Source organism: Python bivittatus, unplaced genomic scaffold, assembly GCF_059951505.1.
Source record: "Python bivittatus isolate LINGU-HERP-01145 unplaced genomic scaffold, Pbiv_v1 ctg000700_np1212, whole genome shotgun sequence".
Lineage (NCBI taxonomy): Eukaryota > Metazoa > Chordata > Lepidosauria > Squamata > Pythonidae > Python > Python bivittatus.
The window spans coordinates 67709073-67734694 of NW_028277098.1; the positions used below are offsets into that span (position 1 = coordinate 67709073).

The following is a 25622-nucleotide window of genomic DNA, read 5'->3' on the forward strand; positions in this document are numbered from 1 at the left end:
AATTGCCAGCAAAAAAACAATTTTCCCAGAGGGCCCCCAATGACACTGTCACCTAGGGCCCCAAAGAATCGAAAGCCACCACTGCTTGGCATAAAAAGTCCAGGAATTTCTAGACACATTAGCCTTTGGGAAAGATGGTAAATAGGACTGCAGACACAGAATGGCCACTATCATACAATCTAATTTCCTTTTATGCAGTGGGACTTTTCCTCTTGTAGATTAGCACTTACTAGCTCCATTATTCTCTTCTACTGGTAGCTCCATTACATATGGCTATATAAATTTTAAAAAAAATTAATCCCATTTTCCCTATCTCCTCATTTTGCATTTACTACAGAGTTTCAAAAAGAGAGAAATTGAGCCATTTCACTTGTTATCAGAAAAGAATTGGGGATCTTCCTCTTGCACTTTTAACAGAGTGATACGCAGAAACTGGTGTATGAATCCTTTTGCAACCTTGTGTTTATTGTCGGCAAAAGCGTCAGATATTATATGTGGTATTGTTTTTTTTAAAGGGTGAACTAGTACCTTCAGCATTATGCATAAGCTAGTACATGAAGTCATATAATTGTTCATTATGTTAACTGTAGAATCAGTGACTAGGCCACAAAATAAATACAGACATAATGTACTTTTGAAGCAATAAAGTTAATAAATAAAGCTCAAGGCCACAGGTAATCAATTTGCACCCCTTAACAAAATAATTCATTTCACTGTTTCTCCATAGGGCTGAATTTTCTACAGTATTTCACCACCACCACTACCAGGCACTAACCATTCTATGATCACAGAATATGATTATTCTTCTTTGGGGTGTTTGACGGATTTATTTGGTTTGCACAGTCAAATGTTTTTCTTAAAGATGAGGGTTTTGTTTTGGGGCTTTTTGGTACTTCTGCAACGTTAGGCTTTCCCCAGGTATGCAAAAAGTCCTTCTCCACTTGTCCTTCAGTGGTTCCGCTTTGGATACAGAGCTGTCAGCTTTCATTAACTGGGTCTGCTATGAACAGAAGAATAGCATGGCAGCAAGGACATATCTAAGCGAAAATAGAAACAACCCTACTAGAATTGTTATAATGGGTTCACCTTTATTGTGATATGTGAAAAAGTCTTCAGTTTCTGTCAAAATAAAAATGGCACTTTCTCTTGTACCTTTTCTTTCACACAATAGGAATTCTATTTCACACATCCTAACAGCCACTAATTTTTCTCTTGAGGAGAGTAAGATATATGCCATGAAAAGAGGTGACTGCTGGTCTGGCCCCTTGGGGACAATTTATGGGGATGTTTGAACTAATATTTGTCTAGCCTGCCGTGACCTGTGTGGGAGATAATTTTTTAAACCTAGTCGTGAAGTGCATTATTAGTGCACAGGAGACCGGCCAGAGTGACCCAGCCAGTCATATTGCATCCAGGGCCAATGAGTGGTAGGGAAAAGGGTGGGGAAAGGTTGTTGCCTTTGCATCTTGGCTGATGATTCAAGGCAGGAGAATGAGATTGTCACCCAATCGGTTGTGTAACTGATAACAGCTTACAGCTAGATTGAAAGGAAAAACATGGAAATTCAGTGTAAGAACCAAGCTCATGAAAAAGACCAGCAGAAGATTCAGAACAGCAGAAAGGATGCATTACTGCACATTTAAGTTGCAGTATTCATTTTATAGAAAGGATATAAGAGAAGAAACTACTCTCCTGCTTTCTACCAAAGATCAAATGTATAAGCATGGCCTATGTTTCCAGACAAATGCAATATAATTCTTTTACACATAAAAGAAGCTATGTGATCTCTGAATGAAACCTTCTACACTTTCATAAATAAATACAATGCAGGCTTGCGCTGGTTTGGAACCACTTGGTTTTGAAGGGCAGCTTGGTAGCAATTCCTAACTTGGTTGGCAAGTCTTAAACAGAAGGATAAGCAAGAAGAAAATATAGGATGGCTGGAATAGGATAAGTTTTAATTTTTAAGTAGAAGAATCGTAATTCTAAGTGTGGAGAAATGCTACTTGTCCCTATCCCCCCCCCCCCCCCCCCAGTAGCAGCACCTACAACCCTTGTAGCAGAATTTAGGGGAAAGAAGGGTTTGAGGAAATGCAGTGGAAAATACTAAAGCTTTTGTAAGACAGCAGAAAAAGAAAAAAAATCATATAAAGCTTTTCAAATTGGGGACTTTAAAATGGCAAAGGCAACTTACTACAATCTACATATAGTAGTGTTCTCAGGAACCCTCCTTCCCAATATTCCACACACACATTGATGGTCAGCCACTAGTTATAGCTGAACAAGAAAGGGATCTTAGGGCTGTGATGAGTAGCTCAGTGTAAATATTAATGTAATGTGCAACTGCAGTGAAAATTGAGGGTAATGCTTCTGAGCTACAGAATGATTAAAAAAAGTCTTTGGCAAATCTGGGGAGAAGTTACTCCACTATTTTCTCCACTTGCCTTACCAATAGCAACACTGAATATTTACATTGCAGAATTTCTTACATATTCTGCCTGATAATACATCAGTAGATTAGTTACTTCAGCTGTTCTACCAGTAGCACAAAGGGAGAGAAAATCTGAAGGTCACTGCAATACACTATAGTATATACACCCACCACACATAACCCCCCCCCCCAACTATGCATGAATAGAGTTCATTCTATTCATCTGTTACTATACAGATTATCAATGTATCTACACACCACAGAATAAGTTATCTTGCTTCTTTTCCATCATGGAAATTGCCTTTACTCCTGTGTGATCTCCTGCTAGTTTCTTATCACTGAGATCAATTTGAGCTCTTTAAACTTCTCTCACTAAAGGCCAGCCACCTTTTTATGAGAAGGAAGGAGAGATACAAAGCACCCTCCTAGTTTGCATTCGACTATTGCTTCTTAAGTGAAGAATAACCTTTGAGCTAAGCACCTATGTAATAAGCAGAGACAAATAAGTTCAGCTACCACTGCAGAATTACAGCACTGGAGAACAATTTGCTGCATTCCTTCAAAGGCCTGTATGAACCCAATCTCCTAAATAAGTACCAGACACCAAGTGCTCCATAAGCAAACAGAGCCCCCGAAGTGCATAAATGAAATAAGTAAAAAGCTTCACATTACATATAAACCAGCCGTTTGCACCTTGTTATTAATGGTCTTGACTGTGACCTCTGATCCTAGCTTTGCTTGGAGTCACGAATCCTCAAGCCTTGGCACTCCTGCAATAATTCCTAAATGTAGGAAAAGAATAAATAAAACTGCTCAGCTTTAGATTAGATCCTATAAAACAGAATTTAATTTTAAGAATTGCATCACTAACCAATTTCATGAAGGAACTCATGAAAGTTGTGTGGTATGAAATAACTGTGAATATAAGCTGCCTGGGTTGGGTTGACTTCCAATGGATTTTTAGGGAAAGGACATACTTAATATTAAACTGAACAGGACCTTGCTGCATAGAATAAAGGAAGACTATTGTGGGTATGCGAAACCAGCAGCACAAAACAGGACTTATACAATAATCTCCTCTCTTTCTGAGAGAACCATTAGAAGCAGCTATACAATGAGCTGTTCCCAAACTCTCATTAAATCCATTTCCACATCACAGAGGCCATGCTAGGTTCGCTCTGGTTCTTGATTTATTAGGGGTGTGTAAGTTCTGATTCAGATTTGAGGTTCAAAGACAAGATCAGAGGTCAACTAATTGAACAACAGGTTGATTTGAACATAGGCTATAATAGGGAAGCACACACTGCTTCATTTTTGACAGAATAAGATGGGAATAGCAGAAATGAAAGCCCTTTGGAGGGCACTAACATTGAAGATTCGCAGCAATAAATTTTGGAAAAAGTTCATCTCTCTACCTCTTTTAATGGATGAGGAAACAATAGCACACCTGCCTCCATATGATCCAGCAAAAAGCCTATAGAGATGGTTTACTGAACCAATAAATAAAATGTTCTACTCTAAATGGGGGGAAAAACAGTTTAAAAAGTTCTTGCTAAAAATCAGACTCAACTATCCTTTGAGTACTTGCTTTGTCAGGCTGGCCTGCTTATTGAGCTGGCTTTAGGGCAATATAATCCTCTGTTGCGATTACATGTAATATGCTTTAAAAAAAAGTCTGGGAGCTGTTTTTATTAGTACTATTGCATATATAATGCACTATGACAGTGTTTCTCAACCTTGGCAACTTTAACATGCTGGCTGGGGAATTCTGGGAGTTGAAGTCCACACATCTTAAAGTTGCTAAGGTTGAGAAGCACTGCACTATGATATAAACAGTCTGTTATATGCAATAGTCTAACAGCAAACACATTCTCTCAGATGGTTCCATGCAGTACAGACCAAACAGAGACAGAGAAGTATCTGAAGGGTGAAACTTCTTTGTTTTTAGTGAGTGGTAGAAATGAAAGAGGGACTGAGAGAGTGAAGAACTATAGACGAATTGGACACAGAGATGAACAGGGGCTATACTTCAGGTCAGACAAATAGATGTGAGGTTTAAGGATTATAGATTTGGGAAGCGATACAAACTCATACAAGAAAGAATAAAACAGATAAAAACAGAATAGCAGAATCAGTCGGGATATATTTCTTTCCTTCCCAGCAAATCTGCATCAATGCATTCTAGTGAGAGTGTAAGGCAGAAATAGCAGAGCAGCGCTCATTGCTCCAACAAGGAGGATTTGCAGGTGGGATTAAAAGTCATTAGCCAGTTATTTGTGCCAATATCACAGAGGCCACCACACCACTCAGTATCCCCTCAGCTTTGTTCATTTGAACAATGTTTCGGATTCTGCAAACTTAGAAAGCCCATTGAATCTATGACACCCCTGTGAATCTGGGCAGTACATTCAGATCCTTATTCAGTGTCTTGAAGATTCAATTTTGAAAGGGGATTCAATCAAAGCTTTGCAAAGCCCTAGTTGTTACAAGCCAAGCTTCTCAATGAACATTCAAGTAAGATACATTACAATTGTGATTGTCAGTTTGGCTTGTATTTGCATCATCTTAATCCTTCTAGAACCTCTGATATTTGATTACATGGAATAAATCCACAATCTGACAGGCACTTGCCAGATTCAAGCTAATAATGGCCCTGCTCTTTCTCTTTTCTGGTGTCCCACATTTTGTGACACTTTGATTTATTTACGATCCTAGACATTGCTTTAAGTTTCTTCAGGATTCAATCCAATCATTTCATTAGTATTCTTAGGCGAGGACAATGTAAGTTCTATAAGCTTAGGTAAACTTAAATGAGGTGGTGATTGAGGTTATATGAAAACACCCTCTAAGAACTGGGCCATGACCAGTTCTCTACAGCCCCAGTGTCTAATGATCTCAAGATACAGAAAGCTGTATTTCAGCTGAATTGAAGAAAAGTTGCTTAAAGGTAGGAGGAATTTGACAATAGGACCAATTACTTAAAGGGTATGATGAGCTCTTCCGTACTAGATCCATTCAAATAGAGGTGGTTAGGAATACTTTAACCTGGAGTTTATGGGGCATTTAACATTGTGAGTTTGCAATCTATATATTTTACTATGGAGGCCTTGGAGTTCTCTGAGCTTGGTTGTTTCTTGCAGACGTTTCATTACCTGACTAGGTAACACCTTCAGTGGTAGAAGGGAGTGGGGTTTGCTCTCTGTTTATTTACAGTAGCTTGCCCTGTCAGTGTTGGTGGGATTGTTGTTTTCTCCTTGGTAGTTCCTTGATTAGGCTGTTGTTTACTGCTTGTCTGAGCTGGTAGTTCCTTGATTAGGGTACTGTTTACTGCTTGTTTGTCTGGTGTTGATCCTGGTGTTAATCCCTGCTTATCTGAGTGTTGATTGCTGGTGGGAAGGTGTTCTGGTCTTTTTGTTTCCTTGTTATTGTCTCTTTTGAATAGTGTATAAATGTTGTTTATCTCTATGTGCGTGTTGATGGCTGACTTGTCTGAATACCAAGCTTCCAGGAATTCCTTCGAGTTTTTAGATTTAGCTTGCTGACAGTTTCCCAGTTGAAACCATGGTTAAGTCTGTCCATGTGTTGTGAGATTAAGGAGTTTTCATCATGTCTTCTGACTGCTAGTTGGTGTTCATGGATGCGCTCTGCTAGCCTTCTGCCTGTCTGTCCTACATAGTGGTTGTTACAGTCCTTACACTGCATATTGTAGATGACTCCTGTTTTTTCTTCTTGGGCTACTGGGTCTTTTGGTTTATTTACTGTATATTTTACTCTCTCTCTCATTGTTATCAGATGTAGTCTTGCAGTCTCAATCTTAGTACTTCATAAAGTTGCCTACCACACTGAAACACACTGGAAGCACTGAAGTTTCCAGAAAATTAATGAGCAAGGCCAGTTCTCGTTCTGGATTCAAACCTAGATTCCTCTTCTAAATTATTGGGTTCAACTTCTGGCTGCTCCTCCAGATCGCTTTTGTGTTCTGTCCTAGATTCAGAGAGGTCCATATCCACAGATCAGTTTCCTATTCAAGAGTTGATAACTCTATTAAGTGAACTGACAGAATTTTAATAATTCTTGTATATGGGAAAAGAAGTACAATGCAATATCTACCCTTTATTGCTTGGAAGAGTTCTTTAACCCACTGGTCTGTACAAAATGCTTCTTTGAGGAAGCTAAAACTATCCTTAAGGATGATCTAGCAACTGAAATGTTTATCTTCATCATCTAAAAACCAGACTATAATAGTGTTATGTACTCCATGTTGCTCTTGGTGACTGGAAGCTACCAGCAAGTACAGGATAGAGTAGTCTGGTACCTACTGTAATTCATTTCCTTCAAGGTATATGTGAATTTTGCACACCTACAGGTTTCTTTCCCATTTTTTCTTCTTGAAGAGAATTTAAAAACATTATTTTACCTCCATATCACATTTGGCAATCTATGGACCTAAGCTCAATTTCCAAAAGTCTTCATAAAGTATTCATTCAGAAGCCTGGTAAGACTAATCTAACTCTTCTCCTGGCAACCCTTTCAGCCAAGAAAAAGGAGAAAACAAGAGCAGTAAGTGTGTGTGTGTGTGTATACATACATACATACATACAGAGAGAGAGAGCACAATAGTAGTAAATAGTAGTGTCAAAGACTATCCCACCTGCTTCTCCATTGCTATTTTACAATCATCTAAGTCAACTATCAAGGTGTTGCAGAGGAATTCTCATAAACGGCTACCTGAAACTGAGGAACTGCTTTCTCAAATTAATTTTTTTCAAGCTTCAAGTCTTCTGAATGCATGGATTCTCAGTTCCCAAATATTCAGTAACAGCTAAATTGCCAGGATTTTTTTAATGAGAGAAAAAAGTATTTTATCAAGCCCCCCAGCCTGATGTTCCAATTCAGGTTAAGCAGAGTAGGCTGCAACATATGGTAATTAATGAGTGTTCATACAGTTAGAAACTATCCATAATGGCTAAGTACTTGGGGCTAGTAAAATTTAGGATAAACGTAAACATAAAAAACAAAAACTGCAAAATTAAAGCAAGATATCCAAGATGGAGCAAATAAACTCCATACATGCAGCGGAGAACATAACATGAATTTACACCTGCGCTAAGTAAACTTGCAATTAGAGGCAATACCAGAGTAACATGAAGTGGCATAAAGAACTGAGAGCACAGCAGGAATATTTTCCCAGATGAAGTAAGTTTTTTTGGAGGGGGGGTTAAACTAGGGGAATAGCACAGCATCATTACCAATAGCAACAGACACTGCGGAACATTGACAGCCCTATGTTTGCAAGCTTATCCCACTCTAGTACGCTCATGTCAAAGAGAAGACAGTGAGAGAAACCAGCCTTAGGGAGTGATACACAGGAGACTCTGCTTCATTTATAACCCCACACGTAAGCTGGAAAAAGTTCAATTTTAAAAAGCATTATACCGCTTACCTTATGGGCCTCTGTGGATGGCAAAGTGAAATTGGATGAGTACAGCATGACCATTAATCACCACAGTGATACCACTGTGAGAAACCACCCCTGTGGCTTATGCTCACTTGGCATAAAACATTTGAGTTTTGCTTCCTAGTTGCTGCATAGATCCAACAGTCGTTAGTTTCCTCTTTCTTGCCTTGTCACAAATGAATGCAAACACCACTAGTGAGAAGTGGTGAGAAGTGATACATTTATCATGTGGTAGTAGAATGATCTCCAAGTGGTCAAGAACACTATTATGGACTATAGACAATGAGCTGTTTCCTACTTTGCAATATAAGTTTATGAAATACAGCAAAGGAAAATACTATAAGAGATGAATGAATGATCTAGAAAACCTCTATGAAATATAACTTTGCCTCAATAAAAACAGCCATTCTGTGTGGACTTCAAGATGTGTTTTTGCAAAAGGTGATCAGCATGCTTCTTTCTATCCTTGTATGCTGTGATTACACATCTTCTGAAGTAAACTACCCATGCTTTAATAATGTCTAACTGCAGGTTGAGAAATACACCTGTCATCCAATTCTACGTTGCTATTACTCAGGCATTTAGTCCTCCCACTTTCCTTCATATAGTTGCTGTTTGAAATGAAGACAGGAAGATGGGAGAAAGGGGAGGGGAAGGGAAGGAATAAACTGAGTTTTATAAATGACTCAAGATAGTCAAAGGTCAAGGACAAAAATCAGTTTTGTCTGTTGCAGTTAGGAGAAACTCCTCCCAAGGTATCAGTCTCCATCAAGCACTACAAATGGTTAAGCAATTTCAGAAACAAGTGCAAGTGACAAAATCCAATTAAACTCTGATTTATGCATTGATGAACAATAAAAAAGTAGATACCCTTGAGCCAAGCAGTGTTCTTGGCAGAGTTACAGCGGTGCTTAGAAGTTTGTGAACCCTTTTGAATTTTCAATATTTCTGCCTAAATATCACCTAAAATGCAATCTGTTCTCCACACAAGTCCTAAAACTAGATAAAGAGAACACAATTAAACAAATGAGTCAAAAACATTATACTTGTTCATTGATTTATGGGGGAAATGATCCAAAGCTACATATTTGTGGGTGACAAAAGTATGTGAACCTTGGCTTTCAGTAACTGGTGTGCCCCCTTTGGGCAGCAATAACTGCAACTAAACATTTCTGATCACTGTTGATAGTCCTGCACATCAGCTCGGAGGAATTTTAGCCCATGCCTCCTCACAGAACAGCTTCAACTCAGGGATGTTGGTGGGCTTCCTCGCATGAACTGCCCGCTTCAGGTCCTTCCACATTTCTCTAAGATTAAAGTCAGGAATTTGACTTGGCCACTTCAAAACATTAAGAGTTACTGAAAGCAAAGGTACACATACTTTTGCCATAGACAAATATGTAGCTTTGGATCATTTTCCTCAGTAAATAAATGAACAAGTATCATGTTTTAGACTAATTTGACTGGGTTCTCTTTATCTAGTTTTAGGAATTGTTTTAGGAATTGTAGGAGAACAGACCATGTTTTAAGTCATATTTATGCAGAAATATTGAAAATTCAAAAGGGTTCACAAACTTTTAAGCATCACTGTACAGAAATGGTTTGCCACTGCTTTTTTCCAGGAAGCTTTTATTTCTTAGTCTAGCCAACCACCTTGGAATTCCCAGGTAGTCTTTCATCCAAATGCTAACCAGGGCCAATCCTGCTTCGCTTCTGAGATGGGTAAAGGTTGGCTGAGCACTGCCACCTGCTGAGACCAATGAACATGGGGGAGGAGATGGATATACAGAAGCCAATTAAACTCTTAATAAAATGAGTAGGCTGCAGAGACTATGTATTTACTGATACAAATTAAATGATCCTGTCCGAAGTATAATTTATATTCCTTTCTATCTTAAAGGTAAAGAACTATTATAGGGGCATGCCTTCTGTGTCACTGGGCGTGCCCTGTGGAACAACATATGCGAGATTTGGATGGCCCCAATATTGATGGCTTTGTGTAAGGAGTTATAAAACTTGGCTTTTTCCCCAGGCCAGGAAGTGAGCCCATTTTTTAGGAGGCTGGGGATGTTGATATGTGTGTGCCCTAGGCAGAGTGTGTGCGTTTTCCTTTGCAATGGTTTTATTGTTAATTTTAATTTGCTGTTTGCTACTCAGAGTCAAATAAATCCAAAAAGTAACTTAATTCAGATAATCCTCAAAATCACAATCTGTAGTGGAAAATCCCATAATTAAGAATGGTTCAGAACCCAGTTTCAAGTTAGCAGAATTATCTCTTGCTTTCAAGACTAGCATTAGTAAGGGATTTCCATTGTTACTTCTTGTTCCCCTTTCCTTCATCTTGCTGCCTTAGGTCAAGATAGAGTAAATAGAGTGGAGGCTACGGTTCTTTCTTCCTCCTCTTCTCCGCCTCCTCCTTTTTGTTAACTGCTCCCTTCCTTAGGAGTAAAAGAGTGAACATGCAGAGCAGCAAGGAGCAGGAAGTCTGAAGTACTGGCAGTGAGCCCCCTACTGGGGTGTACATCTTGGCAAGTGGTCAGTAACACAAGCCCTGTGGGTTAGATTCTTGGCTAATAAACATTTAAGCATATCTGCACTTCAGAAGGAAATTTCAACATAGGATCTATCAGATTTATTGTTTTCTGGAATTTCTGAGAGAGAAAGCAGTAGCCTTAAGTACAACAATCCTCTCCCCACCCACCCACACAGACACTGAATTGTGTGTTTTAAATCTACAACATTTTAGGCTTAAAGAGTACAGCAAATTTTTAAGAGGCTGTAAAACAAAGCTAAGTAAGTCTTCCTTCACACTCTTAGTTGCCAGTGCTTTTGTAATCAAGAGATGCTGATGCTAAAGTTCCTGAGAACTGAGCTCTGTTCAGATTTGTGTCAGCTGATGCCAGAGACCAGAAGGCATGAGGCGTTCAATCTTCTCCATCAAGAAGCTCAAAGGTGACAAAAGAGTTCCAAAAAACTGAAAGAAAAAAAAAGCTGTAATAAAAATTTATGCTGAAGTTAACAAGAGAGTTATTCAAATGTATATTACCCAAACTTCAGCCTTTGAAGAAAAAACAGGAAATATTTCCCTGCCTGAATTAGTGGACTTCAGTGAGTATATGAAATAGTCTAGGTATCGAGCTATAATAAACTTGGGACACTGCCTGGCAGAGAAAAATTAACAAAGTATCTCCTTTTCAATTTTTTTAAACAAAAGACTATATAAATATTTGTGTAAAACTTAAAATTTTAGTTTGAGACATACAATCCAATAAACGTGGAGAAATGGAGCAGCTGCTCCTTTAAAAATAAAGATTTAAAAATGATGAGCCAAGCTCCCAAAATGTTCCAACAAATAGAAAGATTTAACCAATGTTTAGAGTAGTAGAAGAAAAACATATTTAAAAAAGCAGGTTTGTATGAAATTATGGCATATTGAGAATGTTAGGGTTTTTTTTTCCTTAAAATAATTATGTCAGTTTCGTTACTTCAAAACTATCCTTATTAGACAGAGAAATCATGAAACAGTAATAATAGTAATCTTGATCTTCAGCCCAACTGTTAAATCAAGTAGTAGTAGTAGAACTGTAGATTCTATAAATTTATTCAGACATCATTTATTAAGCAATCTTTTTTTTTTTCAATCATGACTGCTGTCAGCAATCTAAGGCTTTTCAGTAGATCATACATCATAAAATCAATCTAGAAAGTTAACATTACTGTATAATCTTTCAGTCATGCCAAGATGGATACACTATCTTCAGTAGTTTTGATGTAGAAAATTCATTAAAAAGCTCTCCTTCTAAACATTTTACCAGACTACCAAGGCTCATTCTTCATGTTCCAGAAATTAGGCACAGAAACTAATCACAAATTATCAACCTAGAGACGCCATCCTTTTCTCACACCAATAAAATAAATTAACGTACAAATTATAAAGATGCATGCAGTTTATGGAACTCTATTTCAGATGGTTTAAATGCAGAATTGGTTCATTATATGTTTTAAGCCATATACATTTCTTGTAGATAAGCAAAAGCCTCTAATGTTTATAAATCTGAGATGTTCAGCAGCTGTGGAACAACTTAATTCTTCAATGTCACCTAATGAGCCTCAACAAAACAGTAAAAATATTTATTCCAGTTATAAAATGAGTAATCATACAATTAGGAGGGCTGATTTGTTGGGATTCAAGGATCACTATCTACCTATTGTAGTTCTAAACAGAATCCAGATCTTTAAAAGAACAAGCATTGAATCAAACAGATTAAATGGTGATAGGATGACAATTTAGTATAAAACTAATCTCATTAAAAAAGAACACAGTAAGGCAAAACTGGAATTTCTTTTCAGGAAAACAGAAATACACGTTATAGCAAGGGGAAGAAAAGAAAAACAACAAGAATAGAATAGAATAGAATAGAATAGAATAGAATAGAATAGAATAGAATAGAATAGAATAGAATAGAATAGAATAGAATAGCTTTATTTTCATTTTTCTATACGCTACACACCAAGTGCAGTGGTGTAATAAAATGAAATTCCATCGCAACTGACTCACAATTCTGATCAGATACTAAATACAATTTAAAATACTATACAATGTACATTTTTACCATCTGGCAGCGGATTGCATTTTGCATTTCTATAAAAACTAAAAAACATTTAGCGAGCATTCAAAAGCCTGGGAAACAAAACTGTTACTTAATCTGGCTATCCTACATCGAATACAGTGGAACCTCTTCTCAGAGGGTAAAAAAGAGAACAGGCCATGATGTGGATGGGAATTGTCACTGATGATCTTTCGAGCCCTAGACAGGCAGCACACATATGCTAGGTCTTGTATGGGAGTAAAAAAGATCCTAATTATCTTTTCTGCTGCCCTTATTACCCTCCGCACAGACTTTCTATCCTACAGCTCCCAAACCAGATGGAAATACAATTTGTAAGTACACTCTCTATGGTGCCTCTATAGAAAGTAAGGAGAATGGGGGATGGAAGATGTACTTTCCTCATCTGGCGCAGAAAATGCAATTGTTGCTGTGCTCGTTTTACCAGGAATGCGGTGTTAAGGGACCAGGTAAGACTGTTTGTTAGCTCTATATTCTATAATAATTGGAATTACTAACAGAACTTTCTCCTAGAACCAACATAAAATATTAATACAGACTGTCAGCTATGTTATGATGCCTTTTGATTCCCACCAGCATTAGATGTTTTGTGAGCAGCAGCGAAGGATAAACTTCCACAGTGACCAAAGCCCTGGGATTATAACTGATATAGTTATACCTACAGAAAATTCAGGAAGTAACTCTGGATGTTCCAGCACAGGAACAACTGAGGAATTAAGGAAATCAAAAATTAGTAAAGCAAGCACCTGCCTTTTTTCCCAAGTCCACATGGCAATTTCAGGAGCAGCTTCTGAAGCAGCCACAGAGACCTGAAGCAGGGCATGGCTGTTTTAATTATACAAAGAGAGGTATTTCAAGTGCATTGCTGTTTGTTGAGAGACACTTTATTCCAAGCATTTATTCCAAACCCTAATATTTGTGCGTGTGTGATCATGGCACTAGGTTGTTCACCAAAAGAAACAAAGAATTCTAATATGACATGGAATAACACTCAAAACAGAAGTCAATACAAGAAAACACCCTGTTTAATAGCTTGATGTTAGAATAAATACTTTCCCCCCACTGTAAGCATTTTTTTGCAGAAAGCCTCAGAATTCACATATGTGCCCTTGAATCAAATGCAAGGTCAATTTAAATGTTATGGACTGGAAAACAGAGCCTACGGAGCAATAAAATTGTCCTAAAGTACTTTGGTCTTTTGTTTTTCATTAGTTATGCACAATTATTTCTGTAGTAAGACTTTAGGACTGAAATAATTGTGCATAACTTAACTAATGAAATAATACAAGAAACTGATCCTAAAGTTTGATATTTACACAGATACAATCATTTTGTGAAGGCTGGGTAGGACTGAGGCAGGAATCTTGCATGTCTTTCAACAGTTTACAACATGTAGTCTTGGTGTACAAGAAAAATCATGCTGACTTCTTAGAAAAATTGAAATAAAAGAGAATTGTAGTGGAAAATAATCTGACATGTCATAAAATAGATATATCTATCAAATGAATAAGTGCAATACTCTGGAAATGAACTGCGCTATTTCTGATCTAGCATGACCTTTTTAAAAAATGAAATGTAAGACTGAATATTTATTAGTCTATGGTATCCTGAATTTTCTGAAATTATATACTGTACAACTATATATTTTAAAAGAAAAACTGGGAAGCATTGCAATGGATTATTACATACGTATAATTTAAGCTGAGTAGGTCATAAGCTTCTTGCCCTAATAGAGTCCTGTTCTGATATATGCAGATGATGCAGCCATTTTTCCAATCTCAGTTGTGGGACTTAGAAAAGATCTCCAGGTCTTTTAGTTTCTATTGTTCTGAAGAAAAGTTCATTCTAAATTAACAGAAGACCAAAGTCATAGCTTTCTTTGAAATAGTAGCACTTAACAAAATATGGCTGGCAGATCAATGGACACGAAATACTACAAGCTAAAAACTTTAGATTCCTAGATGCTGTTTTACAGGCCTTCTGATCCTGGGAGTGGGGGGCATAGATTATGAATGATATGAATTTCACCCTGAAGTGTGTGGCTTTGATTTTCAAGTTCTTTTTCAAAAATGGTGGTTTATATATCCCATCTAGAATTAGAGGTTTTCAAGGTAAGGCAGTTGCCAAGTTACATGGTATGCAGGCCTGTATCTACAAGAATTTTTCCCTCTTGGAAGCAGTTTGATCTAAGATCTTGAAAGCTATCTTTAGGGTCCCTTGGTTGTCCCCAATGCCACCTTTTGATTGGAGGTAGATCTCAATTCAGTAGAAGCATGAGTTTGAATAAGTAAAATCAGCTACTGGCTTAAACTAACATTCTTCCCTGAGGGCTCAGACCTACTGACGCTATTAGATAATTTTTACTCAACTTGGAAGACCACCTTGGAGATAAAATTACAAAATATTGGCCTATCTGTAACAGCCCTGCATTCTTTGGGTTTTTCCAAAGCTAAAGAAGTTGCCAAACAGCAAATAATTGATTTGCACAGTGATAATGCTATGAACTTCCTTTACTTTAAGATGGGGGACTTAAATAAACCTTTTGCCCTGGCTAAATATTAATATAATCTTGCTACTGCAAAATAGTGTAGGGCCTTTGCCCTGGCACATTTTAACATGTCTTCAGACTTACTGGAAGGAAGATAACATATTCACTTCACAGAGAGGCTCTGTCCCTGTCATTTGGGAATAACTGAAACTATGGGCCATATGCTGCCATACTGCCGATTTTATGAAGAAATTTGTCACCTACATTTTACTTCACTTCTAAGCAAGTTCCCCAGTAGACTAGACAAGTCCTATGTTTAATTTCTTCTTGCAAACTGTAATAGTGATGCCATCTTTAAAGTTGCCAAATTTTGTTTCAGAACTTGTATTATTAGTAATTATTGGAACATGGTGATTATTATTCAGTCCAACCAGAAACAAATTATGTAACCTGGTAATTGTATTTGAATTTCTATATTATTTTACACTAAGGTTATTTTATATTGCTCTATTCTAAAGCTGAGTATGGCTTTTATTATACATTTGCAAAGCAGTTTTACAATTTAATGATTTAGTCTTATGTATTTAATCGTTTTGTGCCTTAGTATTTTTCCTACATTTTATTTTTTTCTAATACAATCAGAAATTTTTATGGATTTCCATATGTACTCTATAAACTCTATTTCACAAATGTACAGTATTCTGGCCAGTGACTGTAATAAAGCTGTTCTGTTCTACTGTAATCTGAAAGAATAATGGATCCTTCAGCATAATAAGTCTTATCTTTCTTTGGTATTGTATACACATGCAATCACATCAATTTCTGAAAAATCAAACAAATGGGAGATGTTTTTTTTAAAAATTCCTGTTACACAAGTGAATGCAAGGGAATGCTATATAAACCAAAGAGTAAAGCATCAATAAATTATTGAAGTCTTACAAAAGTATGTAGTGATATATATGCTGACTAATCCTTCATCAGATAATTACTGTTATTCAACAGCTCCAAGCAGTGGAGAAAAAGTTTTCATTTTTTTTAAATAGAAATTTTGGAAAAAAATAGAATACGTGCAACATTTACTTTTAGCATCCTTTAGAAATAGTTTCCTTACTTTTTTTTATAAACGTGTTATATATATTGGTTTGCATATTTATGAACCACTTCAGTCATGTTAGACTTTAATTATATGTGTATATTGCTAAAATATAGTTTATTCAGACAATAATTATAAGCTTATTGACTGAATTTACTTTAAAACGTACTCTTTCATTGCAGACAGAGGTATCGGATGCTCAGCTCTAAGCAATATAGTAGCCCATCATATTTAACTCTACAAGGAGCAAGCAGGCAAACAAAAGAAACAATATTGTAATAAGATAATAAAGCAACAAAAAAATTATTCTGGACTTCATCTCCCACTGTATAAAACAGACATAAAAAGCAGTAATTTTCAGGAGGAAAAAAAAACTGAGAAAAAAGGGTGGGGATACAATACTCCAATCACACTTTTTGCCATGGGAATATTTAATCAGTCTTGTGTTTTGAACCTGAATATATTAAACAGCACTTTCTACTTCTATGGAACAGCATAATTATAACAGCTCATAATACTAATCATCTGGATACTATTTAATAATATGTGTAGTGGAGAAGGCCCCAATTCAGCTGAAATCAAGTTAGTATTAAATACAAACTGGGACAAGATTTAACTGAGTACAGGTGAAACTCGAAAAATTAGAATATCGTGCAAATGTTCATTTATGTCAGTAAGGCAACTCAAAAGGTGAAACCAATATATGAGACGCATTACATGCAAAGCGAGATATGTCAAGCCTTACTTTGGTATAATTGTGATGATTATGGTGTACAGCTTATGAAAACCCCAAATTCACAATCTCAGAAAATCAGAATATTACATGACATCAATAACACAAGGATTGGAAATAGAACAATATCGGACCTCTGCAAAGTATAAGCATGCATATGTACTCAGTGGGGGGACGCGGTGGCGCAGCGGCTTAATGAAGCTGAAAGTTGCCTGCCAGAAATGGTCGACGCTTCAGCGGTTCGAGTCCAGCCTTCGCGTTAAACAGGGTGAGCTCCTGTTTCCTCCCCAGTTCCTGTCAACCCAACAGGTCAAAAACTCACGTGAGTAGATAAATGGGGACTCTCACTCCGGTGGGAGGAAAAATGCTGGCGGTGCCTTGCAAAAAGGAGTCGGGAGCAGTTGCCGGTAAGCGCGAAAAACCGCACGCGCCCGAAAAGGGCGCGAAGCAATGGAAACCCCGCCTCCTGCGCTCGCCAGCTGGGCTCTGCTCTAGGAAGGAGGCTCTGGCAAACCACTTCCGAAAAACAATTGCCTTGAAAACTGCAAGGACTCGTCCAAGCAGCCACTGCAGGGTCAGCAATGACTGAGCGCAGACAAAAAAAAAAAAAAAAATGTACTCAGTACTTGGTTTGGGCCCCTTTTGCAGCAATGACTGCTGTAATGCGGCGTGGCATGGATGCTATCAGCCTGTGGCACTGCTGAGGTGTTATGGAAGACCAGGATGCTTCAATAGCGGCCTTCAGCTCCGCTGCATTGTTCGGTCTCATGTCCCTCATCTTTCTCTTGGCAATGCCCCATAGATTCTCTATGGGGTTCAGGTCAGGCGAGTTTGCTGGCCAATCAAGCACAGTAATCCCATGGTCATTGAACCAGGTTTTGGTACTTTTGGCAGTGTGGGCAGGTGCCAAGTCCTGCTGGAAAATGAAGTCAGCATCCCATAAAGCTTGTCTGCGGAAGGAAGCATGAAGTGCTCCAAAATCTCCTGGTAGACGGCTGCATTGACCCTGGACTTAATGAAGCACAGTGGACCAACACCAGCAGATGACATGGCTCCCCAAATCAACACCGACTGTGGAAACTTCACACTGGACTTCAAGCATCGTGCATTGTGTGCCTCTCCATTCTTCCTCCAGACTCTGGGTCCTTGGTTCCCAAATGAGATGCAAAAGTTGCTCTCATCAGAAAAGAGGACTTTGGACCACTCGGCAACAGACCAGTTCTTTTTTTCTGTAGCCCAGGTAAAATGCTTCTGACGTTGTTTGTTGTTCAGGAGCAGCTTGACAAGAGGAATACGACATTTGAAGCCCATGTCCAGGATCCGTCTGTGTGTGGTGGCTCTTGATGCACTAACTCCAGCCTCAGTCCACTCCTTGTGAAAGTCCCCAACACTTTTGAATGGCCTTTTCCTGACAATCCTCTCCAGGCTGCGGTCATCCCTGCTGCTTGTGCACCTTTTTCTTCCACACTTTTCCCTTCCACATAACCTTCTAGTGATGTGCTTTGATACAGCACTTTGGGAACATCCAACTCCTTTTGCAATTACTTTTTGGGGCTTTCCCTCCTTATGGAGGGTGTCAGTGATGGTTTTCTGCACAACTGTCAGGTCAGCAGTCTTTCCCATGGTTGTGATTCCTACTGAACCAGCCTGAGAGACCATTTAAAGGCTCAGGAACCCTTTGCAGGTGTTATGGATTCATTAGCTGATTAGAGTGGGACACTTTGAGCCTAGAATATTGAACCTTTTCACACTATTCTAATTTTCTGAGATTGTGAATTTGGGGTTTTCATAAGCTGTACACCATAATCATCACAATTATACCAAAGTAAGGCTTGACATATCTCGCTTTGCATGTAATGTGTCTATCTCATATATTGGTTTCACCTTTTGAGTTGCCATACTGACATAAATGAACATTTGCACGATATTCTAATTTTTCGAGTTTCACTTGAATAACTCTAATTTGTGAAAACAAAATAAGAAGTCCCTACAAATAAGTATACAGTGGCCAATTAAATGAGGTGAAGTGGAATAATGCCTAAGAGTGAGAGAAATTTAAAGCTTGGCGTATATAGTCAAGATTGAACTATGTTAAAGGCTGTTGTAAGGATTGAGTTATGAATATGAAGTTCTTTGTATACAAAAACACTACAAAAGCACAATGCCCTTTCTGTTTACATCTTTAGGTTACTCAGTAATAACCTGATGGGAACAGGAACCAGAAAGCCTCAATAAATGTTCATCTCATCATATTATGTTTTAAAAAGTACATTAGAGCAGCCATTTCAAGCATGCTGCACAAAATCAAACTTCTTGGTGTTTTATAAAATGAAAGAGTCAAATTATCATTAGACAATTGTATTTGTGATATAATCTGACACTAAAATCCAAACACTACTAAAGGTCCTTATTAGATGTTTCTAATTCATAATATGGGTAAAATCCATATGAAGCAATCCAAAGGAACCATGTCACTGAAAGCTATGTTTCTCAATCAAAGCAAATTTATAGGATAGAAAAGTATGGTGGATTTCCTCTCAGGAACTTGTAGTTTACACGAACCCTAAAACTACACAAAATAATGGATTTTACCTCTTAGTCTTAACTTTAATTAATTGCAAATCTCAAAGGATAAAACAAACCCATTTTCCTCAGCATTCAAGACTGGGGTGATTCTTAAAATAAATGTAAGCAAATGCAAGTTATTGGTAGGAAAATGTTGCATACCTTGGAAACAGTCATCAATAACTGTTTTGCATTGCTTTGTAATAAAGCTACCCCTGTTACTTCAGCTCTTAGGAGGTACCATCTAAGATGAAAAGAGAGAGATATCAGATGGTCCTTAACTGTTGCATCCTACTTGCACAATAAGGCTACATTAAGATGAAGGCTGTTGTGTGAAGACAGCATCCCATCCATAGGTTTTCATAGCATGTAAATCTACTGCAGATTCACTTCTTGTTTTGTATAAAGAACTCTAAGACATACTACTGGCTTTTCCCTCTTCATGTTAAGCAACCATGCAAACAAGTTCAATAATAGTAATCCTACTTCCCAGTGGGACATCCAAAGCTTCTGGAAAGCAGGACTTCAAAATCTGAAGCCCTTTCCAGCTGAAGCAAAAGTTGGCCAACATTTCTGTACCCCATTGGACTCAATGGAAAGATTCCATTCAATTCCATTGAGCAACTATTTGCCAAATCTGGGCTGTTTGCTGTCATATTCCATTGTGCATACACTACAGCTATTAAAAGATTCTCTGTGGGTTTTGGCTTTTCAACAAGTTTTTGCAGTTTGGCTAGGGTTTTGTCTGGCAATCTGACTGTAGAGGAAACAAAGGAAATATGATCCAGTAAAAATATAAAAACCAATGCTATTCCACTAAATAAATATATTAAGTTTTGTAGTTTTACGAGATCATACATAGCTAACAGTACTGATTAGCTGAGACTATCTAGCACCTCTGCTTAAAACTTCTTTAAACTGAGAAATATGATGATGAACTGTTTTGTTTTTTTAAATATGAGTTGTGTACTTCAGTAACTTGGGACAGTCTGAGGATGTACCAACCTTTAAAATTTAGAAGCAGGGACAAAATCTTATGAACTTCTTTCACACACAACCTTGAGGGAAACTGTGTCTGGAATGATCAAATTGCTCTAGCATATGTAACACTGAATTCATATTCTCTCTCAACCATGAACCTACAATAGTGTTTTAAAGTTCTGAACGCTTTTGAATTTTCAATATTTGTGTATAAATATGACCTAAAACATGATCAATTAAACAAACAAGTCAAAATCATTATACTTGTTCATTTATTTATTGAGGAAAATGATCCAAGTTATATCATTGGCAAAAGTACGTGAGAAAATTAATGTTTTGGAATGGCCAAGTCAAAGTCCTGACCTTAATTCTAGAGAAGTGTTGTGGAAGGAATTGAAGCGGGCAGTTCATGCGAGGAAGTCCACCAACATCCCTGAGTTGAAGCTGTTCTGTGAGGAGACATGGGCTAAAATTCCTCCAAGCTGATGTGTAGGACTGATAAACAGTGATCAGAAATGTTTAGTTGCAGTTATTGTTGCCCAAAGGGGGCACACCAGTTACTGAAAGTAAAGGTTCACATACTTTTGTCACCCACAAATATGTAGCTTTGTATCCTTTTCCCCCATAAATCAATGAACAAGTATAATGTTTTTGACTCATTTGTTTAATTGTGTTCTCTTTATCTAGCTTTAGGACTTGTGTGGAGAACAGATTGCATTTTAGGTGATATTTAGGCAGAAATATTGAAAATTCAAAAGGGTTCACAAACTTTTTAGCATATTGTAACAAGCTGACCTTGGGCCAGCCAATGTATCTCAGTTCAACTACATCATGGGAAGTAGGGTTGGTGGCTAAAAACCATATATATCACATTTAATTTCTTGGAAAACAGGCGGCAACAAAATTTGTCACATAGAGTTATCAGAATTGCTTTTATCTAATAATTGGGGCAGGGGCAGAACTAAGCTCACTTTCTTGAACGATGAAAACTATTTAATATCCAGGTCAATGTCCAAATAATACATAATCTACATTAAATAAGTCTGTTTTATATGAAACATAGGGCATAGCATGAAAATAAATAAGCAAGCCAAAAAAGCCCACATCTTATAGTTAGCTTAATATTTAATTTAGTCTAGAGATTAAAAATGTCTAACTGGGTCTTTTTTGTGTTAAAGGTTCAATATAGCCCCAACAACAGTTATTCAGCTGCTCAAGATCTGCTATATTTAAAATGCATAAGGAACAAAACCAACCTTAACCTTTTAGAAGATTGGAAAATGGATGGTTTCAATCTATGACATTAGGGTCAACAGAATTATGTGAAGCCTAGTATTTCAGTATACCAAAAGGCGGACTTTTGGGACACCTCTTACAAATAGCAGTGCCTTTCAGGCACATTTCAAAGTGCTAGATTTGATCTATAACAATGTGTCCAGAAACTACTCTTTGTACCATCACAATAGTTAATTATCAACAGACCATACTTTTGAGACTGCAATTCTATATGCAGCTCAGACACACATTAAGGGTTTTACTTACTGCCATGATTACAGGTCTCCTCATAGCCCCAAAATACAGAACCATAATACTTTCCTGTGATACTGCCCTGTTGTGACTGGCATTCAAGAAGCTTAAAAACACAGAATTATTTCAATTTAAGATAGGGGTGAACTATGTATTTAACTGATATCCACCTAAACTCCAGTAAGTGATACAGTAAGAAAATGATGTAATAATATAAGAAAACTGGATAAAACTCCAATTTAAGATTTTACTCCAGTTAAATAATGTTAATTTTATGGAAATGCCTCCATTTTTAAAAGAGAGGCTACAATGCCTAAGTCTTGCTAAAAAACAAGATTATTAAGTTCTATATGGAATCCCCAATACCTATTTAGCATTCTAGCCATGATATTCTATTACTTTTTCTATCCCACTTAATTTCTGGCATCCAGCCCCAAACAATCAGTATCTAGTGGCCAATACATACAATAAGTTCTCACTGGGTTATTCTTAGGTTTTCCTGAATAATTTCCCCCTAAATACGTTTTGTTCTACAAAACACTAGAATTTAGTAAACATTATTTTGTCAAAGGTATGAACAGAATCTCATTAAGATACATTTCTTATAGCTGTAAATATTCAAAGAGAAATTCAGTGACTTTATTTTATATAGATCTACTAATTATGATTCAATGAAATAACTGTAATCATAGCCTTAGATTGCCCCTAGCATTCTTAAATGGTAAATCATTACATTTACTTCTGAGTAGACAATGAAAAGCCTGCACTGTATCAATCCAGAATTAAAGGTTTTTTAAAGTACCGGCACTTACAAAAACTGTAGGTAGACACTGTCTTTTTCCATTGTATTGGGGAGTGTGTGTGTGATTGTCAAGTTATTAGTTACAAATAATGAAGTATGCTGTTTCCTCAGAAATGTTAAATATGTGCAGATAACAAAAGCCATTACTACTTTAATCAAGGGACGGCAGTCACAAATGATTTTCCAATACCAAAGCAAGACTCCAGTGTCAGAGCAAGCAGAACAAATGAGTTAAATCAATTTACATGTCAAAAATGAAAGCTGCAATCCTAAAATACATCCAGGAATTAACTGCCTTTACTTCTGAGTCTGTATGCATAGGACTATATTGAATCATTTTTCTTTACTGAAAACTGGCTTTAAAGGAGGGGAAGAAAGATGACTAGTTCTCTTCTATCTTGTGATAAATCACTTTGTTATGATTATAAAAATATGGAAGATGATAAAACTGAAATTAAGTGGAAAACATCTGCAAATTTCAGAGGCCTTTCTGCTGTCCCTTTTGCCATTCAAACACTGATAACTGATGTTTCAAGCATCAATTTCACTGGAAAAACTCTCAGCAAGTAGAATTTTGAATGCCATTCACATATAAAATGATCTAAAAGCAAACATAAATCAGTGAAAGCTTTCTGTACTAATAATTGTCATATGTTATGTTTTAAAAGTATGGGTTGTGCCCATCTACTAATTGAATGGTAACTGTTAGCAGTCCCCTTCTGAATATACTACAAAACTAATTTTTAAAGTTGGGGGCGCCCTCTGGAGCAGATTTGTGGCAACACGAGTGAGTAACAGAGTAGAGGAAAGCAAAGAACAACAAGCAATTATTTGTTAATGTAACATATTTTCTTATTATACAATTTGACTGATATCTCTATGGAAATCACACAATTTTATTAATTCAGTCCTCAAGTATTAACCAAGCAGATTAGCTCTATTCTTGCCATCAACACATCCAGCAAAATTTTTCTGCAATAATTACTAAATTTGGTGCTAACCAGGCGTATTTATCATACAACCTGATTTCAGCAAAGTCTAATTAAAATAAAATACTGATTACATGAGACACTGATACACAAAACTAGCAGCTGTGCTCGGTTTCAACACTCTATTCATTATATTGCTTGAGTATACCTTTATTTGTTGAGGGACCGATTCTATCTTTCCTTTTTTTTTTACGCTCATATAGTATTTCACTGTAGCTCCTTTTTTGGTAATTTTATGTTTTACTTTATGATAACATTTATGTTTTATTTTATTTTATGGTACTATTCACTAATATGAAATGCTTGTGTCTGTATGATAATGGAAGTTTGCTTTTGGGACAAATTTGTAATAAAAATTACTGCTACTTAGTGTCACCAATAACCACCACCTTCCCACTACGGAACAGAAACTGAACACTATTAGAGTAAATAGTATATTATTTTATTAGCAATAATATGTACCATTTCAGATTCGTGTTGGTGCCGTAAAAAGGAATGTCATGAAAGATAATTTTTTAAGTTTTATTTATGAACTCTTGAGGGCAAGTCCAACTAGGTCCATCAATATAATCTGAGAAGGACATAAAATTCATTATTATATACTTTACAACAAGATGTTCTTGTTTCTTATAAATTTAAGGGCTACTGATGCCACCAGATTCAAGTTTATGCAGGAGGTTCACAGTTCTGAAATAGTGATTCTTCTATTTTTCTAGCTAGTCTAATTCTGTTTTTTGAACTCAATTGAAAAACTCATTGAAGTCCACTATCTTCACTGCTCTAGTTCCAGATGGGACAGCAGTTTTAGAATTATAGAAAGACAAAAAGAAAAAAAAAGTTTGGAAGCAACAGTGTTCAGAAATTCATACAGATGAAACTCTGAATCTACCAAAAAGCTGTGTCCACTTGGGCGCATGTCTAAAGTGGTCCAATGAACTGGAGTTGGATGTCAGATGAAACAAAGTCCTTTTTTCTCTCTCCAAGTTAACAAGTGTCATGATTACTAACATAACAACAAAACCATACATAATTCAGATTTAATCAACTGGACACATAATTCCAATTTTATTTCCAAATTTCAATAAATATATATTCTGAAAATACAAGTAAAATATAAGAAAATTCTTCATGGCTCCCAGTTTCACTATATCCATTAGCCTATTACACTACATTATCCTTGGGGAAGATGAAAAGATTTGCAGATAGACTTGAATTTGTGGTAAGCAACATCTAGGTCATAGCACCATATTCCAAATTCCATTCAGTTCCCCCACAAAGTTTATTTAGTTGGCAATGAATGTCAAGAAGAAAATGATACAACCATTTATTATAATATATTTGGTCAATAACAGGAAGGATACTGAGGGAAAGTTCTTCTTGCCCAGAGAGCTTACAGTCTAAATATTTCCATGCTGTTAATGTAAACATTAATTGTTAACAAATCCTAACAGTTACAAAAACATTATTTGAAATGGCAGAGTAAGTTTCCCAACTTTAAAAGCCAAAAATTGTGATACATTAAATGTAGCGTCCTAATTTAAGATGGCCCAAATAAACCTTAAGATTTTCATCTCATCTTTAATAAATCTTTCTTAAAAGAAAGGCGAGCAACCACAATCAATGTTGAATCAGATTTTTAGATGTCCGTGGCTCTGACTAGAGGTCTGCAGATGAAGTTCTCAATTTCTGCATGCCTCAGAAACATCTTAAGAAAACCCTGGAGTAGAGACAATACTTACAGCTTTAGCAAAAATGACCATGAGTTCAGGAAACTGATGTGTGAGGAGGGCTAACATTGCTGTGAAAGAACACAGCCCTGCTGTAAAATGGATGAAAAAAGGAAGGTCTTTCTGGGGATACACAGATACATCATGAAATGCTGGAAGAAAGAAAAAAACAACCAATTAATCAATGATTTAGGAATTAA

The 25622-nt window shown here is 36.8% G+C and overlaps 1 protein-coding gene across 3 annotated transcripts in view; it reads right to left on the reverse strand.

Annotated features, from left to right (window-relative positions):
- Positions 1 to 492: 492 nt before the first annotated feature.
- ST7L (suppression of tumorigenicity 7 like) overlaps positions 493 to 25622 on the reverse strand; it is a 64217-nt gene continuing 39087 nt past the window's right edge. Inside the window, exons 14-16 of one of the 3 annotated variants that reach the window (XM_088154081.1) lie at positions 25435 to 25574; positions 3125 to 3213; positions 493 to 997 (exon numbers count right to left, since the gene is read on the reverse strand). In XM_088154081.1, coding sequence (XP_088010207.1) covers positions 3160 to 3213; positions 25435 to 25574 — 194 coding nt within the window. In that variant the 3' untranslated portion in view covers positions 493 to 997; positions 3125 to 3159. Of the gene's footprint in view, positions 998 to 3124; positions 3214 to 10499; positions 10864 to 19558; positions 19641 to 25434; positions 25575 to 25622 lie in introns of those variants that run through there. The other 2 variants (XR_455897.3, XM_007422690.4) reach the window with 2 other exon arrangements.